At 48.4% G+C, this 19,084-nt stretch overlaps 1 protein-coding gene across 1 annotated transcript in view; it reads left to right on the top strand.

Annotated features, from left to right (window-relative positions):
* The window catches only part of MYO1D (myosin ID), a 780,763-nt gene that overhangs the window by 288,696 nt on the left and 472,983 nt on the right, over positions 1-19,084 (top strand). Inside the window, exon 10 of the mRNA XM_069634169.1 lies at positions 8,894-9,008. Coding sequence (XP_069490270.1) covers positions 8,894-9,008 — 115 coding nt within the window. The remainder of the gene's footprint in view (positions 1-8,893; positions 9,009-19,084) is intronic.

Here is a 19,084-nt window from a genome sequence, read left to right as displayed (position 1 = left end):
CCAGCTGACACACTCCTACCAATGAACTACTCTTCCTTAAGCAGTCCGCGGGTGGACCAAAGAGGGCAGGAAGTAAGGAGGAGTATGGGAGCCAAAGGCTGGAGGCATGAGGTACAAGGAATTGAAGAGGTGCAGGGAAAGGGGAAGGGAGCTAAAGGAGGAGGCGTGGAGCAGAATAGAGGAGGGGGAGAGGATCAAAAACAAGAGGAGTGTAGGAGACAGGTGAAGAGAAGTACCATGGAGGAAGGAGACCATCAGAAAGGAGGAAGAGCAGAAGTGAAGGAGGTAAAAAGGAGTAGAAAGGGTCAGGAGAGAGTTGCAAAGTAGGGGGAGGGGGGCAGGTGAAAGGAGTTATTAAAGAAGAGAGGAGGAGTCAAGATCGAAAGTAGTAGAGCAGCCTGGAGGAGAGAGAGTAGGATCATCAGAATATTCCAAAAGAGGGGGCTAAGGCAAGAGAATTGGAGAGCGGGGTGGAGTAATACCAGCATAGGGCATGTTGGCTTGTCAGAGAGGAAAGAAGGAGAGGGACAGGGAATGAGGAGGTGAAGGTAGATGACCAAATAGAGTGTTGACGGGGGCGGGAGCCTCCTGGTTTGGGTTGGAAGTAGTATTGAAGGAGCTCTCTGCGGCGTGTTAAGGGGTAAAGCCTAAGAATCCCAGGGCTTGCTGCCATCCATCATAGGGTTTTTGTGTCTAATGCCTGACCACCATCTACACAACCCAAGACATCAGGCTTGGAGCTCCCAGTATTCCGCGAAGAAGCACAACATCCGGAGAACGTCTTTGAAAGCCAGTGGCTTCAAATGCCAAGAAAGAATTGTGGGACACTTAAAACCCCAAAGGCAGGTGAGGAGGTTTTGTTTCCTGTCATGAAGGCGAAGCCAAGGCACAAGGGAGTAGGAATGTGGACCATGGTCCTACAGAAAAGGTTGAATATGTTCTTTTGAATTCTCATCAAGAGACCTAGCTCAAACCCAATGTATGTTTTCTGTTGTTATGAAAATCACTCTTGGGCCCTTGAGCCTGGCTGTGACTCATCTGTTGATCCAGTGCCCGTTACACGGTGCATGGCATGATACAGTGTTTGGCTCCATAATGCAAAATCACAAAACCTCAATAACAGCATGCGGCTTTCCAATGTATAGTGTTGCCAAGCTGTTAACCAGCATCTCTGAAGTTGACCTTGCCCTCTGCACTCAGTTCTTCCCAGCAGAATATGATAGTGGAGAGCATCTCGGGTTGATGTATTCCTGCATTGGTCTTTGTGCTCTTCGTCTTATACCGAAGCAGGCTATATCCTAATTCCATTTGCCATCAGAACATGCGTATCCAACTAGACTCTAGTTCACCAAGGATATCAACTGCTCCATCAGTCTGGAGCCAGCAACTGCTGACCCAGATGCTTCATAGGTAGCCCAGGACCCAGGAGGCCTTCCCTGAGGTTGAGCCTGGGTGCCGGGTAATAGGAGACCAGTCCAGCGAGATCGTGCCCTTGGCAGGGGCGGCTTCAATGACAGTGGCTTGAATACCACCCATGACTGACTGGGAAGGAATGGACAGTCACGCAAAACTCATCTGTGACCTGCTTCACGATCAGGAGTGGAGACTCGACACAAGAAGAGGGAGTGACTTTGTGGTGTGCACTTTGACCTTTGTTACAAAGTTTTGAACTTTTCCTAAAGGAAAATCCTCATCAGTGACTGACCTACGACCCTATGAACCGTCCCTTCACACAGCGATTTCTTTTACCCTTATCACCTTATGTATCCATACTTGGTTATATCTTTTGCTTCTCTTCAGTTGTTTGAGCGCAATACATCGTCTTCCTTTTTGTTACATCTGTGTCTCGAGTTCTGTGTTGATTCTCTTCTTTATTACAGGATATATATATTTCTGAGGCTTGTGGAATCTGCTTAGATCACATGCTGTGCATAGGCCGACATCTAGTGGAAGCTGCAGAGTATTACAGTTTGTTTTTCGAAACTCGAAAATGGCCGTCGACACAGGGCGTGCCAGTAATACTATCCCTAGTGTGACGTCCACTGTACCCATGATCCCTCACGCATCTAGGACACTCAGATTGTTTTTTTCCGCCATACTGGTCGGAAGCACCCCGCGGAGTTCCTGGCCTTAGCCACAATTTTGCTAAAATATCTTAATATTTCCCCATTTCTCCACCCCAACGTCGAGCCACCGAAGTTAGACACTCGACGCCGGCCCGGAGAAGGAGTCAACCGTCGACACCTGCACGATGGACTTGGGCCTCGGAAGGCCTCTGGCCTCGGCCCGGGCCTTGGAAGGACTCTGGCCTCGGCCCTGCAAGTAGGGAGAGTTGGGGGTGGCACATACTCTACACTCTTTAATATATAGGTACATCTTCCATATATTCCTACAATCATTAGCCCGCTGCCACAAGGTGCGTATGGAGGGTACCCCTTTCCAATTTTGCCCCAAGTGCAACCGCAAGTACCCTTGGGTTGACACACGCCACTTGTAAACCTCTGCTTGCCGAGGGACCACTCTGAGGCGAACTGCAGAGCATGTAGTAGGTTTAAACCGAAAACACTAAAGGATCGTTCGATCAAGCGTTGGGCCCACCACTCCAGGCGTCAAGAAGCCATGGCAGCAGAGGGCGCCTTCAGCGATGGCAGCGACGCCGTGCTTTCGGGCGGCGAGGTCAATGTGGCATCGAGAGACAGCCAAGCTCAGGTCCACGACCTCGGAAGGTCGTCCGGCAGGGCGGCTATGGGCAAAACACCTGGCGACACAAGCGCTACCAACACCACTTCCACCAAACATAAGTCCCACCGAGACTCGACGCGCACGTCGAGTTCTCGGAAAGAGGCACACAGAGAACGGTCCACGGAATCGGTGTCCTCTGGGCGTTCTCGATCTAGATCGCCGCATGACTCCAGGCAGCCATCCACTGTTGCCAAGAGTGCCTCGCTCCCTAAGGTAATGGAGGTTCGATCGTCGGAAGACGAAGCCCACCTCTATCCCCAGGCCGCCCTCCAGGAGTCGGCGTCAGCAGACCGCTTAACGGCTGTTCCCGAGTCCCAACCTCCACACTCTAGAGATAGGGACACTGCCCCCGAACCTCGACGCCAGATGTCGAAAGGCTCCGAAGGGGCGAATAAACAGGGAAAACACTCTTCCACCCACGGGGAGGGGGTAAAACAACAAAAGAAGCATTCTCTACCTTCTTCCACACCTCAGAAGCAGTCAGACAGGCAAAAACAGACGGACAAGTCTCAGTCTTCTGTCATTTTAAAGACCCCTGCACAAACACATAGGTCCACTCAGGACAAGACAGGGAAACTCTCCCAGGAAAGAGTCATTCCCAGCTCAAAGGAATGGTCTAGTGATGACATAGACAGCGTTATGTCTAGGATGTCGTCTTTGGCAGACTTCTATGCCAAGAATCCTGAACACTTCCTCTCATATACCCCTGACGGGACTTCACCCTCAGGTTCTAGGGACCCGATACCCCCAAGTAAGAAGTCCCGGGTTGAAGCACCAACACGGTCTTCGGACCCTTTCTGTATACAGCCCTACTCTCAATATAATGAGGATCCACCCTTTATTGAGGATCCTGATTTGGGCATGTTGGGAGACCAATCTGGGACGGGCTACTATGGGGATGACTAGGACCAAGAGGAGGAAGAGGACGACCCAGAAACCTACAGGTTAGATTCCCCAGTAGACAAAGATCCCCCGGTTACCGACTCTTCTGTCGACAACCAACCTCTCTTGAATGAAGTTTTGTCCAGAGCGGAAGAACACTTCCACATTGACACCCAGGGAGCACAAGAAGAGAGGGACTTTGCCGAGGAATTAGTGGGAGAAAGGAGACCTGTTGCCCAGGCCATCCCTATCCTTAAATCGATACAAAGGAGAATAGACCCTTCCCTTGTAAATCCCAACCTCACCAGGGCGGTAAACTCCAGGATTGAAAAACTTTTCAGGGCAGCCCAATCAGACCCGCTGTACATAAGGGGGCAGCTGAAACCGGACTCCCTGGTAGTTACGAACACCCGAAAGAGGGCGGGAACACCCCTGCATTCGTCCGAAGCTCCTCCCGACAAGGAGAGCAAGAAGATTTATGGCCTGGGTAGGAAGGTAGCCTCAACTTCCGCCTACCAGGCAAGGATCACCAACTCCACCACCCTACTGGCGAGTTACAACTGCCATCAGTGGGAAGAAGTCGCGGCACTCATAGACTCCACCCCAGAACCCTTAAAGAGCCAATTGGCATGGATTGCATCGGAGGGAAGAGCCGTGTCCGGTTGTACCTTAAAGGCAACCTTCGATGCCACGGATAATGCCGGCAGATTGATAGCAGAAAGCATTGTTATCAAAAGACATGCTTGGTTACGTCAATCTGGGTTCAAACCCGAAACCCAAGCATCACTAATGGACAAACCGGTGGAGACGGATCTACTGTTTGGAAAGGCGGTAGAGGATGCGCTGAAAAATGCCAAGGATGAGTACGAGACTCTCAAATCCCTGGGCCAATTAACCAACAAACACCCAATCAGAGAGGGAATGGCAATTTTCGTCACACAGGCGGCCAAAATTCCCAGAGAGGATCCAACTATTCCCAGGGGCAGGGTACACCATGGAACAACAACAACCAGCAGTCTACCCAGGGTAATGGCAGGGGCAATAAGAGAGGACATGGCAAAGTTAGAGGCGGCCCCGGTAGAGGCGGTGGCACGCCTCCACCAAAACAGTCACGTTCCGTTCAGGGTCCCTTCTCACGCATCCCCAGTAGGGGGACTCATTACCAACTTCACCCAAGCTTGGGAAGGGATCACATCAGACAGATGGGTGCTGTCCACAGTGTCCGCAGGATACTGCATAGAACTGTTAGAGCGTCCCATAAACCACCCTCCACGTCAAAAGGTACACTCATTAGACCACCAGAAGATCCTCCTCGAAGAGATCGCCAATCTTCTAACAAAGGACGCGATAGAACTCGTCCCGGGGCACCAGGTAAATAAGGGAATTTATTCAACTTACTTCCTTGTGCCAAAAAAAGATTTGACAATGCGCCCAGTATTGGACTTACAGCCTGCAAACAAGTACGTAAAGCCCTAAAAATTCCGCATGACTACTCTCCAAGAGGTAATCCCCCTCCTAAAAAAGGGGGATTACATGGCAACATTGGACATGAAAGATGCCTAATTTCATATTTCCATGTTCCCAGCGCACAGAAAGTACTTGCGCTTCAAGGTGGACAGTCAGCACTATCAGTTCAAGGTACTGCCCTTCGGAATAGCCTCGGCTCCAAGGTTCTTCTCCAAGGTACTGGCGGTGGCGGCGGCACACCTATGCAGGGAGGCAATCCCAGTGTACCCTTACCTAGACGACTGGCTCATCACGGGGGAGACCCCAGTAATTTGCAGAACAAACATACAAAGAACGATCGACCTCCTCTTCGAATTAGGTTTCTCCATAAACGAGAAAAAGTCAAGTCTGGTGCCAAGCACCTCCAACCAGTTCCTAGGAGCTGTCCTAAACACTCAAGAGGGGTTGGCCTTTCGATCAGAGGAAAGAATTCGGAATATACTGCTGCAAATTCCGCAATATCAGGCCAGTCGCCAGATAACGGTGTGCAAAGCAATGCGTTTGCTGGGCATGATGGTGTCATGTATTTACCTGGTCCCACACGCGTGCCTGTGCATGCGTCCCATGCAGGAATGGTTGGCGAAACAGTGGTCTCAGGCAAGTGGTCAGTGGGACGATCTAGTGGTCGTTTCGCCAACAGTTGTACAAAGCCTTCACTGGTGGACAAGAGAGAATCTGTCCAAAGGGAAACCCTTTTACGATCCCGACATACAGGCGGTAGTAACTACAGATGCATGCCTGTCAGGGTGGGGAGCTCACCATCTCCACCACACAGCTCAGGGTCTCTGGTCTCACTCAGTGGCCAAGAATCATATCAACATGCTAGAGCTTCTGGCAGTATTCAGAGCGCTTGAAGCGTTCGAGCCCTACCTGTTGAACCTGTCAGTACAGATCCGGACGGACAGCACTACAGCCATGTTTTACCTGAACAAGCAGGGAGGGACTTGTTCGCCAAATCTGTCCAAGCTTGCCCAGAAAATCTGGATAAGGGCACTCAGACGGAACATCTTCCTGTCATCTCAACATGTTCCAGGGGATCTCAATTCTCTGGCGGACGCCTTGAGCAGAGACCCCCTCCCAGAGGAACACGAATGGTGTCTACACAGAGCAGACGTAGAAGATATCTTCTCTCAGTGGGGTTTCCCCACTATAGACCCATTTGCCACAATCGAAAACAGGCAGTGCCCAGAATTCGCATCCAGGTTCCCCCAACCAGACTCCCAGGGGAACGCCCTGTCGATGAACTGGTCAGGGATGTTTGCGTATGCTTTTCCACCAACTCCTCTGATCAGGAAGGTTGTCAACAAGATGAACAGAGAATCGATGACGCTCGTCCTAGTTGCTCCTATGTGGGCAAGACAACCGTGCTTCCCACACTTACGCAGACTAGCGGTGTGCGAACCCATCAAACTCCCGGGCTGGTACAACCTACTGTCGCAGCACCAAGCTCAGAAAGTGCATCCTCAACCCAACTCAATGAACCTGGCAGAATGGCTCCTGAGGTCATAGAGTTTGGACATCTCAATTTACCGCAGAGATGTATGGACATCCTAAAAGAATCTAGGAAACCAAACACGAGGCACTGCTACTTTGACAAATGGAAAAGATTCGTAATCTGGTGCCAGAGTAAGCAAATCAACCCAGTTGATTGCACTCCTTCCACAATTGTCACATACATGCTCCACCTGCTGGACGCAGGGTTGGTTTTTAAATCACTGAAGGTACACCTGGCGGCTCTGTCAGCATACACCACCTCCCATAACAAGGTGTTGTGGTGGAAAGTACCAGTAGTTAAAGCATTCATGGAAGGAGTAAAGAGACTTCACCCTCCAGTTTCAAACCCACCACCAGGATGGGACCTTAATGTGGTGCTAGCTAAACTCATGGGCCCCCCATTCAAGCCCATGCATAAAAGCAGTCTCAAACACCTGACTTATAAGACGGCCTTCTTAGTAGCTATAAGAAGGGGCAGTGAAATTCAGGCTCTGTCAGTGCAGGACCCTTTCTTTACGGTTCATAAAGATAAACTGGTTTTACGTACACACCCTAGGTTCTCACCTAAGTTTATTTCTAAATTCCAAGTGAACCAGTCCATCGAGCTTCCGGCTTTCTTCCAAGACCCACAAAGCTCGGCTGAAGTGAAACTACACACCCTAGATGTGCGTAGGGCGGTCCTATACTATGTAAACAAAACCAGACCGCTAAGGAGAACAGACCAACTGTTTGTCTCCATAGCTACTGACAGAGAGGGAGATCGCGTCTCTAAAGGTGCCATCTCTAAGTGGATTATTAACTGTATCCAGCTGTGTTACTCCCTTTCTTAAAAAACTCTACCTTTCACGCCAAGAGCCCAATCTACAAGAGGCATTGGGGCCACCCTGGCTTTCATTGCAAATGTACCCCTTGACACCATTTGCAAAGCAGCTACTTGGAGCTCTATTCACACCTTTACTCAGCACTACTGCATTGACACCCATTCCAAGACAGATACTCAAGTGGGACAAGCGGTTCTAAGACATTTATTTGCTCATGACCCTTCTCACATCCCACCTCCTTCTTCTAAAACTGCTCGCTAATTTATGCACAGCATGTGATCTAAGCAGATTCCACAAGCCTCAGAAGGGATACATTACTCACCGTAATCGTATTCCTCCCCTCTGAGAGAAGGTGCATGGATGCTTGTAGTCTTATCTTTCTATCTATCTGCTTGGATTATCTGTACTCACGCTACTCCTCATGCTACCTCATGTCAGAAAAAATACAATCTGAGGGTCCTAGACGCATGAGGGATCATGGGTAAAGTGGACGTCACACTAGGGATAGTATTACTGGCACGCCCTGTGTTGACGCCCATTTTCGAGTTTCAAAAAACAAACTAATACTCCGCAGCTTCCACTAGATGTCGGCCTATGCACAGCATGTGAATCTAAGCAGATACAAGCATCAGAAATACGATTACGGTGAGATTACGATTACGGTGAGTAATGTATCATATATTATATCATATATATACAATAAAATTTTGAACGGAGTATGTTACTTACCCCCCCCCCCCCCCCAGCTAGTGGGTCGGTAGATTAAATAGTATGTTTCTTTATATGGAATTCATTATTTCTATGTGGAACATGGTTAAAGTTGTGCCAGATATGTGCAGTTTGAGTTGTCTTTTGGAATTCTGTTTTTTGTGTAGCAGCAGCACATTTCTGATACAGGGACGTCATAAACACACGGTTCTATGTCATTTCATCGACATATTATTTTCGATGGTTTTTTAACGAATATTTTTCAATGAAACAACTAATCGAATTTAATTTTTTATTTTTGGGGGGGGTTTCCCCATGGGTCGCATCCCGTATTGTTTTTTTCTCCATTTCCGAACCCCCCCACCTCTTACATGCACTTTCCCACCCCTCTTATATTTTTCGATGAGTTTTTTCATTGAAACGTTTTCATTAAAAAACCCATCGGAAAAGGTCTGTCTATGAAAGGGCGTTGTACCAAACACACAAGCTGAACCTGGATTATCTGTGTGGGTTTGGGGCAGCGTTTCCATTCTTCATCTAATGTCATAGGTCATCCTAAGATTTCAATCCTGAGATAAGGCCCACTCCCCACATCTTCTTCTGATGTCAATGGCCACCCAGGCTTCAGTTCTGATGGGTTGTTTTTGGTGATATTTCTGAATGTTTTGTGATCGCTGCCTTGCAGTTTGATGTCCAATAGTCCAGATGAGGATGTAATGTGCACCAATTTGCTTTTGCAGCTTTGAGCAGTTCTGCATTAATTATTGCAACGAGAAGCTGCAGCAGCTCTTCATCCAGCTGGTGCTGAAGCAGGAGCAGGAGGAGTATCAACGAGAGGGCATTCCCTGGAAGCATGTGAGTGACTCGCCTTGGCCGCTGTAGCCACAAGAGGGACATTATTCCATTCATGCAGATCACTCATGTTGTGTCTTCTGTAGGTCTGCTAGAGTCCGTAGCCTGGAAACATGCGAGTGACTTGTCTTCTCCAATGAAGACCAAGGGCCTCATTACAAGTTTGCTGGTCCGGAGAAAAGTGGCAGTATTTCCTCCACTTTACCTCCAAAAATCAGCAGGTTTACAGCATGAACATTCTTCCAGGGTTAAATCCACCAAAAATCCCCATGGAGTCCTAAAATAGGGAATTACCGCCACTTGTTATCTCGTGGTAACTCCACAGGACCAAGTGGCGGTAACGGTAATTCTGTTCAGTGGTATTTGGGTGGATTTTTCACTGAAATACCGCCATACTTGTAATGAGTCCCTAAATTCTATGTATCAGCAAAAGAGCATTGCTTGCAGTCATGGAAGTATGTGCCTTGCCCACTGCAGGCCAGTTCCTATGTACCCGTGAAAGTGCATTCCCCTGGAAGCATGTGAGTGACTTGCCCACTGCAGGCCAGTTCCTATGTACCTGTGAAAGTGCATTCCCCTGGAAGCATTTATTTCTATCTTTATTTTTGCACTTGTAGCAGCACGCTGAACCCTCAAGTATCTAGGCGCTAGATACATTTGGGGAAGGGGTGTACAGGTAAAGGTACAGGGAAAGTAGGAGGTGTATGTTCAAGACGTTCAGCAGTAATATAGTGTCTTGGCTCTGAGGAGCTTTGCCCGAAAATCCAGATTTTCAAGTTTCTCCTAAAGGACCAATAGGAGGGTTCCATTCTCAAGAACAAGGGGAGATTGTTCCACAGCTTGGCAACGACGACAGGGAAGCTTGAGCCTCCTGCAGATTGGTGATTGAAGCTGGGCACTTGGAGCAAGTAGTCATGTGAGGATCTTAGTGTGTGAGATGAGTTGTATTTTTCCATGCACTGAAAAAGGTAGGCAGGTGCAGTTTCGGAGAGGCACTTGTGAATGATGGAGAGGATCTTGAAGTTGATTTGCTCACGGATCGGCAGCCAATGGGCATCTTTTCTCGCTTCTGAGACGTGTGCATTTTTGGTAAATCTGAGGGCATTTTTTGGATGATTTATAACCTTTTCAGGTAACGTTCCAAAGTGCCAGAAAATGGGGCATTGCAGTAGTCCAACTTGGCCCCGGTAATGGCTCTGGTAATTGTGAGGCAATTTCGGTATAGAGAGGAAAGGCTTACTGTCGTTGATCAGTTTGGCTGTGTAGGTGGCCACGGAGGAGATGGCGTTAATGTGATGTGAGAGGTCGAGTGAGGTGTCCAGGTAGACACCCAGAGTTTGGCAGCAGGTGGGATGGGGATTAGGTTGCCATTGATGTTGAAGGAATTATAGGCCGGATCCAAGTTGTGGAGAGTGGTGGGGGAGCCAATAATGAGAATCTCGGTTTTATCGTCATTTAGGCATAGCTTGTGTGTTGCCATCCAGTTTTGGACGATGTTGTTGACTGAGTGAATGATGGTGTAGTCTTGGTGGTAAGAGCCTGAGAGGGGGAGGAGAATTTGGGTGTCATTGGCGTAGTTTGTGTAGGAGATGCTGAAGACATCCAGGTGATCGAAGAAGGGTTTTGTATAGAGGTTATACAGATTCGGGGAAAGGCAAGAACCTTGGGGGGCGCCACAGCTAACTGGCGTGGGTGAGGAGGCATGATTGTCTACGAAGACCCAAGAAGATATGTCAGCTAGGAAGGATTTGGTCCAGTCAGTGGCTGCAGGAGAGAAGTTTGCTGTGGTGGTGGGGTGATCGCAGAGAAACTGATGGTCGACAAGATCAAATGCAGCTGAGAGATCCAGCATGAGGAGCAAGGCAGGTTTATCCTTGTCTTCGATGTCGTCTAGTTGATTTTCAGATCAAGCTGGGCAGGTTCTGTGCCATGCCTTCTGCGGAAGCCTGATTGACAGGTGACGAGGATGTGGTTGGCTTCAAGGTATTGTTGTACTTGGATGTGGGCTGCATGATTGAGGATCTTTAGGATGAAGGGCACTGTTGTGATGGGACAGTTGTTGGAAGGGATGGAGGGGTTTTAGTAGCAGGAGTATGCTTTTTCAGGGATGCTGGAACAGTTTTTGTGGCGAAGGAGGCATTGATTATGGCTGTGATTAATGGTGTTGGTGACTATGCACAGTCTTTGATGGGGTCCGGGCAAATGTCACCTTTGCATCGGGATGGCGCGAGGCTTTTGATTATGTTGGCTACTTCCAGTTCTGAGACAGGGTGAAAATCAAAAGGCGTGGAGGATGGGGAGTGTGGTGCCGCTGGGTGAGTGGAGGGTGGTGGTTTGGCTCAGATGGCTTATTGCTTGGAGCGGATATTTTTCTGAAGTGTGGATTTTTCCTGTAAGGGCTTTTTGCACCTTGGTGCACCCGTCGTCTACTGTGTGAACGGTGGGAAGGGTGACTGGAGACTCGAGTTCACGTAAGATATTTAAGAGTTCACGATAATTTAGAATTGGTGCTTTCTAGTCTCTTGTAGTAGCTGTTGGCTTTGGCAGTGTGAATGGCCTTTTTGTACTCTTTGGCGAGAGAAGTGAATTGGTCTTTGTTGGCGCAAGAATGTTTTTTCCTCCAAGTCGTTTCTGCAGCATGTTTCAGAGTGCACGAAGCAAGTAGCTGAGGGCTGACCATGAGATTTTCTTTGGAGCAAGTTTGGCCTTGCGCGGTTTGAGTGGGGTGAGTATGTTAACTGCTTGAGCGATCAACTAGGGCCACAGGGTCGGTTGTTCTGTTGGTTGGGTTATTGAGCAATGAGAGGAATGGTAGGAGGTGGTCGTTGGTTAGGTTCTTGGTGCAGCGGGCTAGGCCATTAGGTTTCATTGTGTGGCCATTTGCCCATCGGGATGTGAAAGGTGATGGTGTGGTGATCTGACCATGGGCAAGTCGAGATGGTCGGGCAGGAGATGGTGTAGTTGAAATCAGCATTCCAATCGGGGGTGCGGCCATGGATGTGTGAAGGGTCAGTGATTCGCTGAAGGAGGCCAGCATGTGAGTGACTTGCCCACTGCAGGCCGGTTCCTATGTACCTGTGAAAGGGCATTCCCCTGGAAGCATGTGAGGGAATGTGCCATGCTCACTGCAGGCCAGTTCCTATGTACCTGTGAAAGGGCATTCCCCTGGAAGCATGTGAGTGACTTGTCCACTGTAGGTCAGGCCCCACAAGAGGGCAAATACTTGAAACGTGGATGACTTGTGTTGTACCTTCTGTGCAGTCGATATGCCCGCTAGAGTCCATTAACTGGCAACCTGTGAGTGACGTGTCTTGCCAACTGCCTGTCGCTTTCTATGCATTGGCGACAGGGCATTCCTGTCAAGCATGTGAGGGGACTCCTGCTGTGGCCACAACTGGGCCTCACCTGGGAATGGCTCCTGTTGTAGCCTCTGAAGGGCTGATGTGTTAGCTAGAGAGCTTTCCCACGAAACGTGTGAATGGCTCATGTGGTGTCAATGCAGGTCAGGTCCTACGTATCAGAGAGAGGGAATTGATTGGCAACGTGAGCGACTCCTAGCATGGCCAATGAATGTCTTATATGCCAAGAAGAGGGTTTTCCCTGGAAATATGCCAGTGTCATGACCACTGCAATCTATCTGGGTGCAGAAAGATGGCAAATACAAGTGCAAGAGTGACCCTCAATTCTTCTGAGGGCCCCAGTTGTTCTTTAGAGTGCAGACCCTGAGAGCACTTGAGTGACTCATGCTAAGCTTCTGGGTCCAGGTCATTGATTGTGGAGTGATATTGCAACCTATTGGCATTTAAATTTACTACATGGACTTCCTTTTGCACAGTTGAGACTAATCCTCTTATTGATCTGCCCATTGCAGCATAGCCAGGGCCATAATGCGCACCGCAGCAGCCCCTTTAGTGCAGAGGAGCCCTCACTTTTCATGGGTTCCTTCTCACCTCAAGCCCCTGGCAATCCCAGGGACCTGTCATGATATTTTGCCCCGGGAACCAGTCATTCTCTGTTCTACCACTGAGCTGAGGCCTTCCTCAACTGTGGCAGTCGCGGTGTCCTGGCAAATGGGGCACGGAAGGCCCAGCTTCATTTCTGCTCTTAGATGCCCTGGTCATGTCGAGAGGATAAAAGGGGTCCAGGGCCTGCGAGTCTGGACGCCGGCATTCACTTATTCGAGACAAGGAGTGTAACCACAACTTCAGCAAATCGGCACATAAATTAGCGTAGGCTCACTTTCCCGGAAAGCTCCGGAGATGAAGGGATTTCGGGTTATCCATGGAAAAATATTGATATATGAAATATTTGGCCCTATCGTGGTTTTTTGGTTAATGTCTGCTCTTTTCTTGTATGCAGCGTAATCCTGCCTTCAAGCCATTTCAAGGCACTATTGGTAGACGGCAGAAAAGGATAGGAGGAGTAGTACAGAGGGGAGTGGGTAGGGTTAGGTTTAGAAGGGAAATCAGGGGGTGACCGTGAAAAGGAGCCGTGCATGGTAGCGAGTTAGATATTATGGATGCCAATGGGATAAGGACTCGGACACAGGTCTGAGGCTTGAAGGTCGCTCCATTTCCCCCAGCTCTGCTCATTTCTACACTCATGTCTTCTTTGTTTCAAAACTACTCTTGTACCTCCTCATTGCAAGTAAAGTATCTACTGTAAACACATAAGATGTGATGTGGATTTACCAAGGAGGAGGCAATTACTGCATAATGTCCACCGCTGGTGTGGGCAAGACCTATTTAAGCAACGCTCCGTTTTTTTCTTTGCCTGCAACCATAGACAATGTCTTTGGGGACTGCGAGGCATGGGCTATGACTCGTATTCAGCGTGGCTTGGAATGGAACAGTCAAACCATGCTCAAGCATGGGCCTTTCAGGGGGATGTGTTAATAAAGCAACCAACAAGGGCTGACATTCGCATTGCCTGAATATGTATTCAGAAATTCCATCTCATTGAGAGTTTCTATAGACATAGAAGACATACTTTACTGGTTCTGGCTTGTTTCATGTAATCATTACCGTGATTATTAAAATTAAGTCAATATTATCGCAGAAAGGTTGTTTTACTTTAACAGTTGTATGGCATTTCAAAATGTGACGTTATTTAATGAATAGTAGAAATATAAATGCATACCTTGCAAGTGGCAGAATTTGTAATGTCGATGCACTTTATCTAAATTCCTATTATGCTCACTATTTCTAAAGGATTATTTTGTCAATTTAAAAATTGCATTTTTCAAAACATGTATTTATTTATTTGGATTTGTAAAGCGCACTAACAGCCCAAGGGCATCGAGGCGCTGTTGCATGAAATCGTCTTAGTTATGAGTGTATAAATGCTAATGGCCTCATATTGGTTCCTGAACTATCACAACGTTGTCTCTCTGCTTCCTATGGGGTCTACTCCTTGCCTTGTGCCTTTGGCTGTACTTCTCTTGCTCTTCGTTGTCTCTCTGCGCTATATTATCTTTTTTTAAAAAACATTTTCTTTATTAACACACTTGGAATCACATTGTCACATTACAACAAGATATTAGCAACAGTAGAGGAGGTAGCGCGGGGGGGGGGGCAGGAGGGTTACAGGGGATGGAGTGCAGAGTAGTCACATGGTCCAGACGCAGTCAGTAACAAGTATAGTCTCAGTGGAGCCCATATGTCCTTAGGACAGGAGTTGAGTGGTTACATCCGTATCCATTGTTCCTCCCTCTCATTTTCCCACACCACATCCCTCAACCATTGTTCCTTATTAGGGGCTTGTGTGTTTGTCCACCGCAATAGAATACAACGGTTTGCCAACAATAAACACAATTTCACAAATATACTTGTAGCAGGTTTGGGGGATCAGGGATATGAAATAGGCACAGAAGGGGGCGGGATCGACAGGCTCGCATATCATCTCTGATAGCATTGTACAGACATCCTTCCAAAAGAGGGTTAACATGGGGCCGTCCCAAATCACATGGAGACATCTAGCATTTGGGGATCTGCAGCACGGGCATGCACCAGTCCCCTCACCTGAAAACAAATAAAGCCAGCTCGGAGTGTAGTGGTATCTGTGCAGCGCTTTTAGTTGTGAGTTATACGACACCGTAGGTGTCCGGGAGCACATTTCACTCCAGAGGCCATTGTTGACCTCTAATTGTAGGTCCAGTGCCCACTTTTCTCTTGCCTTACAAGGGGGGATGTCTGAGCGGGCCTGGACTAGTTGGTATAGGGTGGACACACAGCGGTATAGGGTAGACACTTGGCTACGGGTGTCATGTGCAGTTATGACAAGAACCCAAGGAGATGGTTGCTGTCGGATTCCGGTGGGAAGTTAGGCCAGAGCTTCTTATATGCTTTCCGCAGGCCAGCATAGTGCATCCACTGATAGGTTCTCCCCCATCTCAAGCATGGTATCTCGGCGGCCTGAACAAAGTTACCCTCTGTGTACAGTGAACCTACCGTACGGTATCTGTGTTGTGACCAGATTTTCCGGGAGCCAGTGTCCGAGCGTGGGAGTGAGGGAACGCAGTTCCAGAGAGGAAGGTTTTCGGGATAGGGAATCGGGACACCCACCTTCACCCATATTTTACACCATGCCAGCCACACTTGCAGGGTCAAATCTGCAGTTGTCTAAGAAACCCATTGGGAAAACCAATCAACAGAGGTCCCTGTTCCCCGCTGAGTGTCTCTCCAATTGTATATGAGGGGAAGGGGGGCTATCGCCGAACCAAGCAGTTGCAAATTGTGCCTGTGCGACCACCCAGTATTGCTGGAAGTTCGGTGCCGCTAGTCGCCCCTGTCGTGTGACTGGGTTAGTGTGTCTCATTTGAGATAAACTGGACAGGAGTGCCAAACACATTTGAAGATCTCACTGTGTAGCTCATGAAAAAAGATCCGCCTGGCCACAGGGGTATATTGAGAAAAAGATATGGCAGATTAGGTAGTACAATCATCTTTAATAGCCCACAATCATGATGGGAAGGTTTGATGGGTCATGTAGTTGGTATAATTGTATCGTGTAGCGCGAGGTAGTTGCACGTCACCATCACCCCCAGGTAGTGTATGAACTCAGGAGCCCATTTGAAGCCTAGCCGTTCCGAGGGGGGAGTAGTTGCATCTGTAAGGGCGAAGAGTTCTGATTTTGTACAGTTCACCCGGAGACCTGAAACCTCCATAAATAATAGGATATCTTGTATAATGGGTCCCAGATGTGCATCAGGATTGCGTATATACAGCAGTGCGTCATTCGCATAGAGGGAAATGATTTGTGGGTCTCCAGCTACACGCATCCCTCTGCGACTATGTCTAAGGCGGATCGCACCCGCTAATGGTTCTATAATAGTAGCAAATATTAGAGGGGAGAAGGTGCAGCCTTGGCAGGTGCCCCTCTCTATCTTGAATTGTGAAGAGGCAATCCCGTTTGTGCTAACCTTAGCCACCGGTGCAGTATAAAGAAGACACACCGCCCTGAGGAATTGTGGCATTTCATCAATACCGTATTCATGAACTGCCAAGACACAGAGTGAAAGGCTTTTTGAATATCGAGTGTGGCGGCCACCACCTGGACATCGGGGTCGATGCACACTAGTATGTCAAATAGTAGACTAAGGTTCAATGCTGTGGACCTATACTGGATTAATCCCACTTGATCTGGATGTATAATATATGGCATTTCGGGCATCAGTTGAGTAGCTAAAATCTTTGCAAACGCCTTAACATCGGTTTTAATTAGTGATAGAGGGCGGTAGGAGCCACATTGGTCAGCTGGCTTGTCCAGCTTCAGCAGTACCATGATCACCGCTTCCCACATGCTGCCAGGCAGCGCTTGCAACATCAGGGATTCCTGCCACACCTGCAGCAAATGAGGGGCGAATGTCCCTTTGAACTGCGTATATAGTTTGGCCGAGAGGCCGTCAGTAGCCGGGCCTTGCCAGTTGGCAGACTGTCAATTGCCTGGTTTATCTCTGTTAATGTTATCGTAAGTTCCAGCAAATCTCTTGGTTCCCTCGAGATCTGACTGAGTGGGAGGGCGTAGAGGAATGCATTGATGTTCTCGGCAGTGCATGTGTCTTTGTTGGTGTAGAGACCGATGTAAATCTGGGTGAAGATAGGAATGCACCTACTACCGTTTGCAGTGCACACCATGCAAGCTAGCAGTTTGCCCTGCCTATCTCCCTCCCCATATTTACTGGCTAGCAGGGGGTTTAAAAAAACGCCACTTCTCTATCAGCATGTGTTCTGAAGGTGTCCAGTGCTTCCTTGATTTGGGATAGGATTGCTATGATGGGGGTGTGGGGGGGTCGGCCACGAGACCCTGTTCCAGTGTTCTCAGGTCATTCTCGCTATGTTCTATGCTGCGGCGGGTCCCTTTTTAGGGCGCTAAACTCAGCAGCCATTGCAATTCCTCTAATGTAGACCTTAAAGGCCTCCCAAACCACCCCGGGAGAAGTAACCGATCTTACATTCTTCTAAAAAAAACAATTGGATGTGGTCTTCAATAATGGAAGCAAAAATAGTATCTAGGAGTGCTGATGGTTTAAACCGCCAATTGTTATGGGACTTGGATAGTGTTGTTAATCTGAGGGTGACGCTGATGGGGGGGAAGGGTCGGAGTACATGCGGGGAAACAGCTGTGCATTGGAGACCCCCCTAATAGTGCATCTGATGAGAGCCACATGTCAATGAGGGAGGAAGAGTCGTGGACTGAGCAGTAAAAGGAATATGTGTGGACATTGGCATGGAAACTCCTCCAAACGTCCACCAGCCTCAAGGACTGCATACTTTCCTTGATAAACTGGGTGGATCTTGTGAGAACCCTTTGTGAACTTGAGGATCTCTTGAGTGTCAGATCAAGGATAGTATGCTCCAAAAACTGAGCTGACGTCTCCCCCTGTTCCCCTCAGGTCTCATTATATATTAGGTATTTAGCAATATCTCTCCAAGTCCCCCTCTAAGCTCCCATTCTGCCTGCCTTTTCTGTCTTCCACAGAACACTGTCTATTTTATTTCTTTCATTGGCTCGGGAGCACTGACCAAGGATTTAAGGACCACCACTGCCATTTTGAAGTCAGGCTGACCTGTCATGGCTGTGATGCGCCCAGCAGTTTGACTCCCTGCCTCTCTGGTGGAAAGAATCCCTCATCTTTACTACGTTTGTGCAGATCCGCAAACCGCTCAGTCTCCTTCCTGGCTGATGGTCGTACTTGCGAATGGCTGGGAAAGTGAGGAGGTTTGCAAGCCGTTCGCCAGCCCCACGGATTGTATTTAATGTGAGCCGGCGATCGGACTGCCAGCTCAACTCCAGACCTTACCCTGTCTACGCCTCTGCTTCCATGCCCATCGGAGCCCACTCCCCTGCTACCCTCCCCAGAAGTGGGGCAGGGAGCCAATTAGCCAAAGGGGCCCATGGAGCGGTGCAGCAGGGTTTCCGCCGTGGGCAGTGATATCAGTCCATGATCAGGCGGATGTGAATACTTGTGTGGAGGAAAACGAGGCTGTCCGAGTCCCTGTTTCACTTTGCTCCTCCCCAGTAAAAAAAGGTCGTTTTGCACGTGTGCATGGGACTACACATGGATGGCCTTTACTCGCTACAGCTTCCCATGACTGGGGGGCTCGAAGGATGTCGGGGGGCACGAGGCTCTTCAAAAAGGGAGTATGGTGCCTGCTTTTAATAGGAAATATGAACAGATATTGCATCTGGGGGGCCTGGCAACAATAGGTTTACTCAAACGGGGGGCTCGGCATAAAACAGTTTAAATGCCACTGAGCTGACCCTAGAAGAATGTGACCATCGAGTTTTTTAAATTATATTTTTGAAGATTGCTTGCCATGTTTTCATTGTGTTTGATGTGGTGGATTTTTATTAATATGTTTCCTCTTGGAGTGGATTGTATTCATGTACTTGTTTTCATCATTGCACTGTGTGAAGCCGCTGTCTATCATTGCCAATAGGCGGCGCTGTTGCCTCGTTTGTATCTCGCTGGTTGCTCTTCATTCATTTCAAAATAATATACTTTTTTTCGCGATGACATATTTCAGCTATATACATTCGGATTTATGTTATTTATCGTTGTTTTGATGTAGTTTCCC

Source organism: Ambystoma mexicanum, chromosome 13 (assembly GCF_040938575.1).
Source record: "Ambystoma mexicanum isolate Mex_15411 chromosome 13, UKY_AmexF1_1, whole genome shotgun sequence".
NCBI classification, from domain to species: Eukaryota; Metazoa; Chordata; class Amphibia; order Caudata; family Ambystomatidae; genus Ambystoma; species Ambystoma mexicanum.
This window is presented reverse-complemented; position numbering and strand designations above follow the sequence as displayed.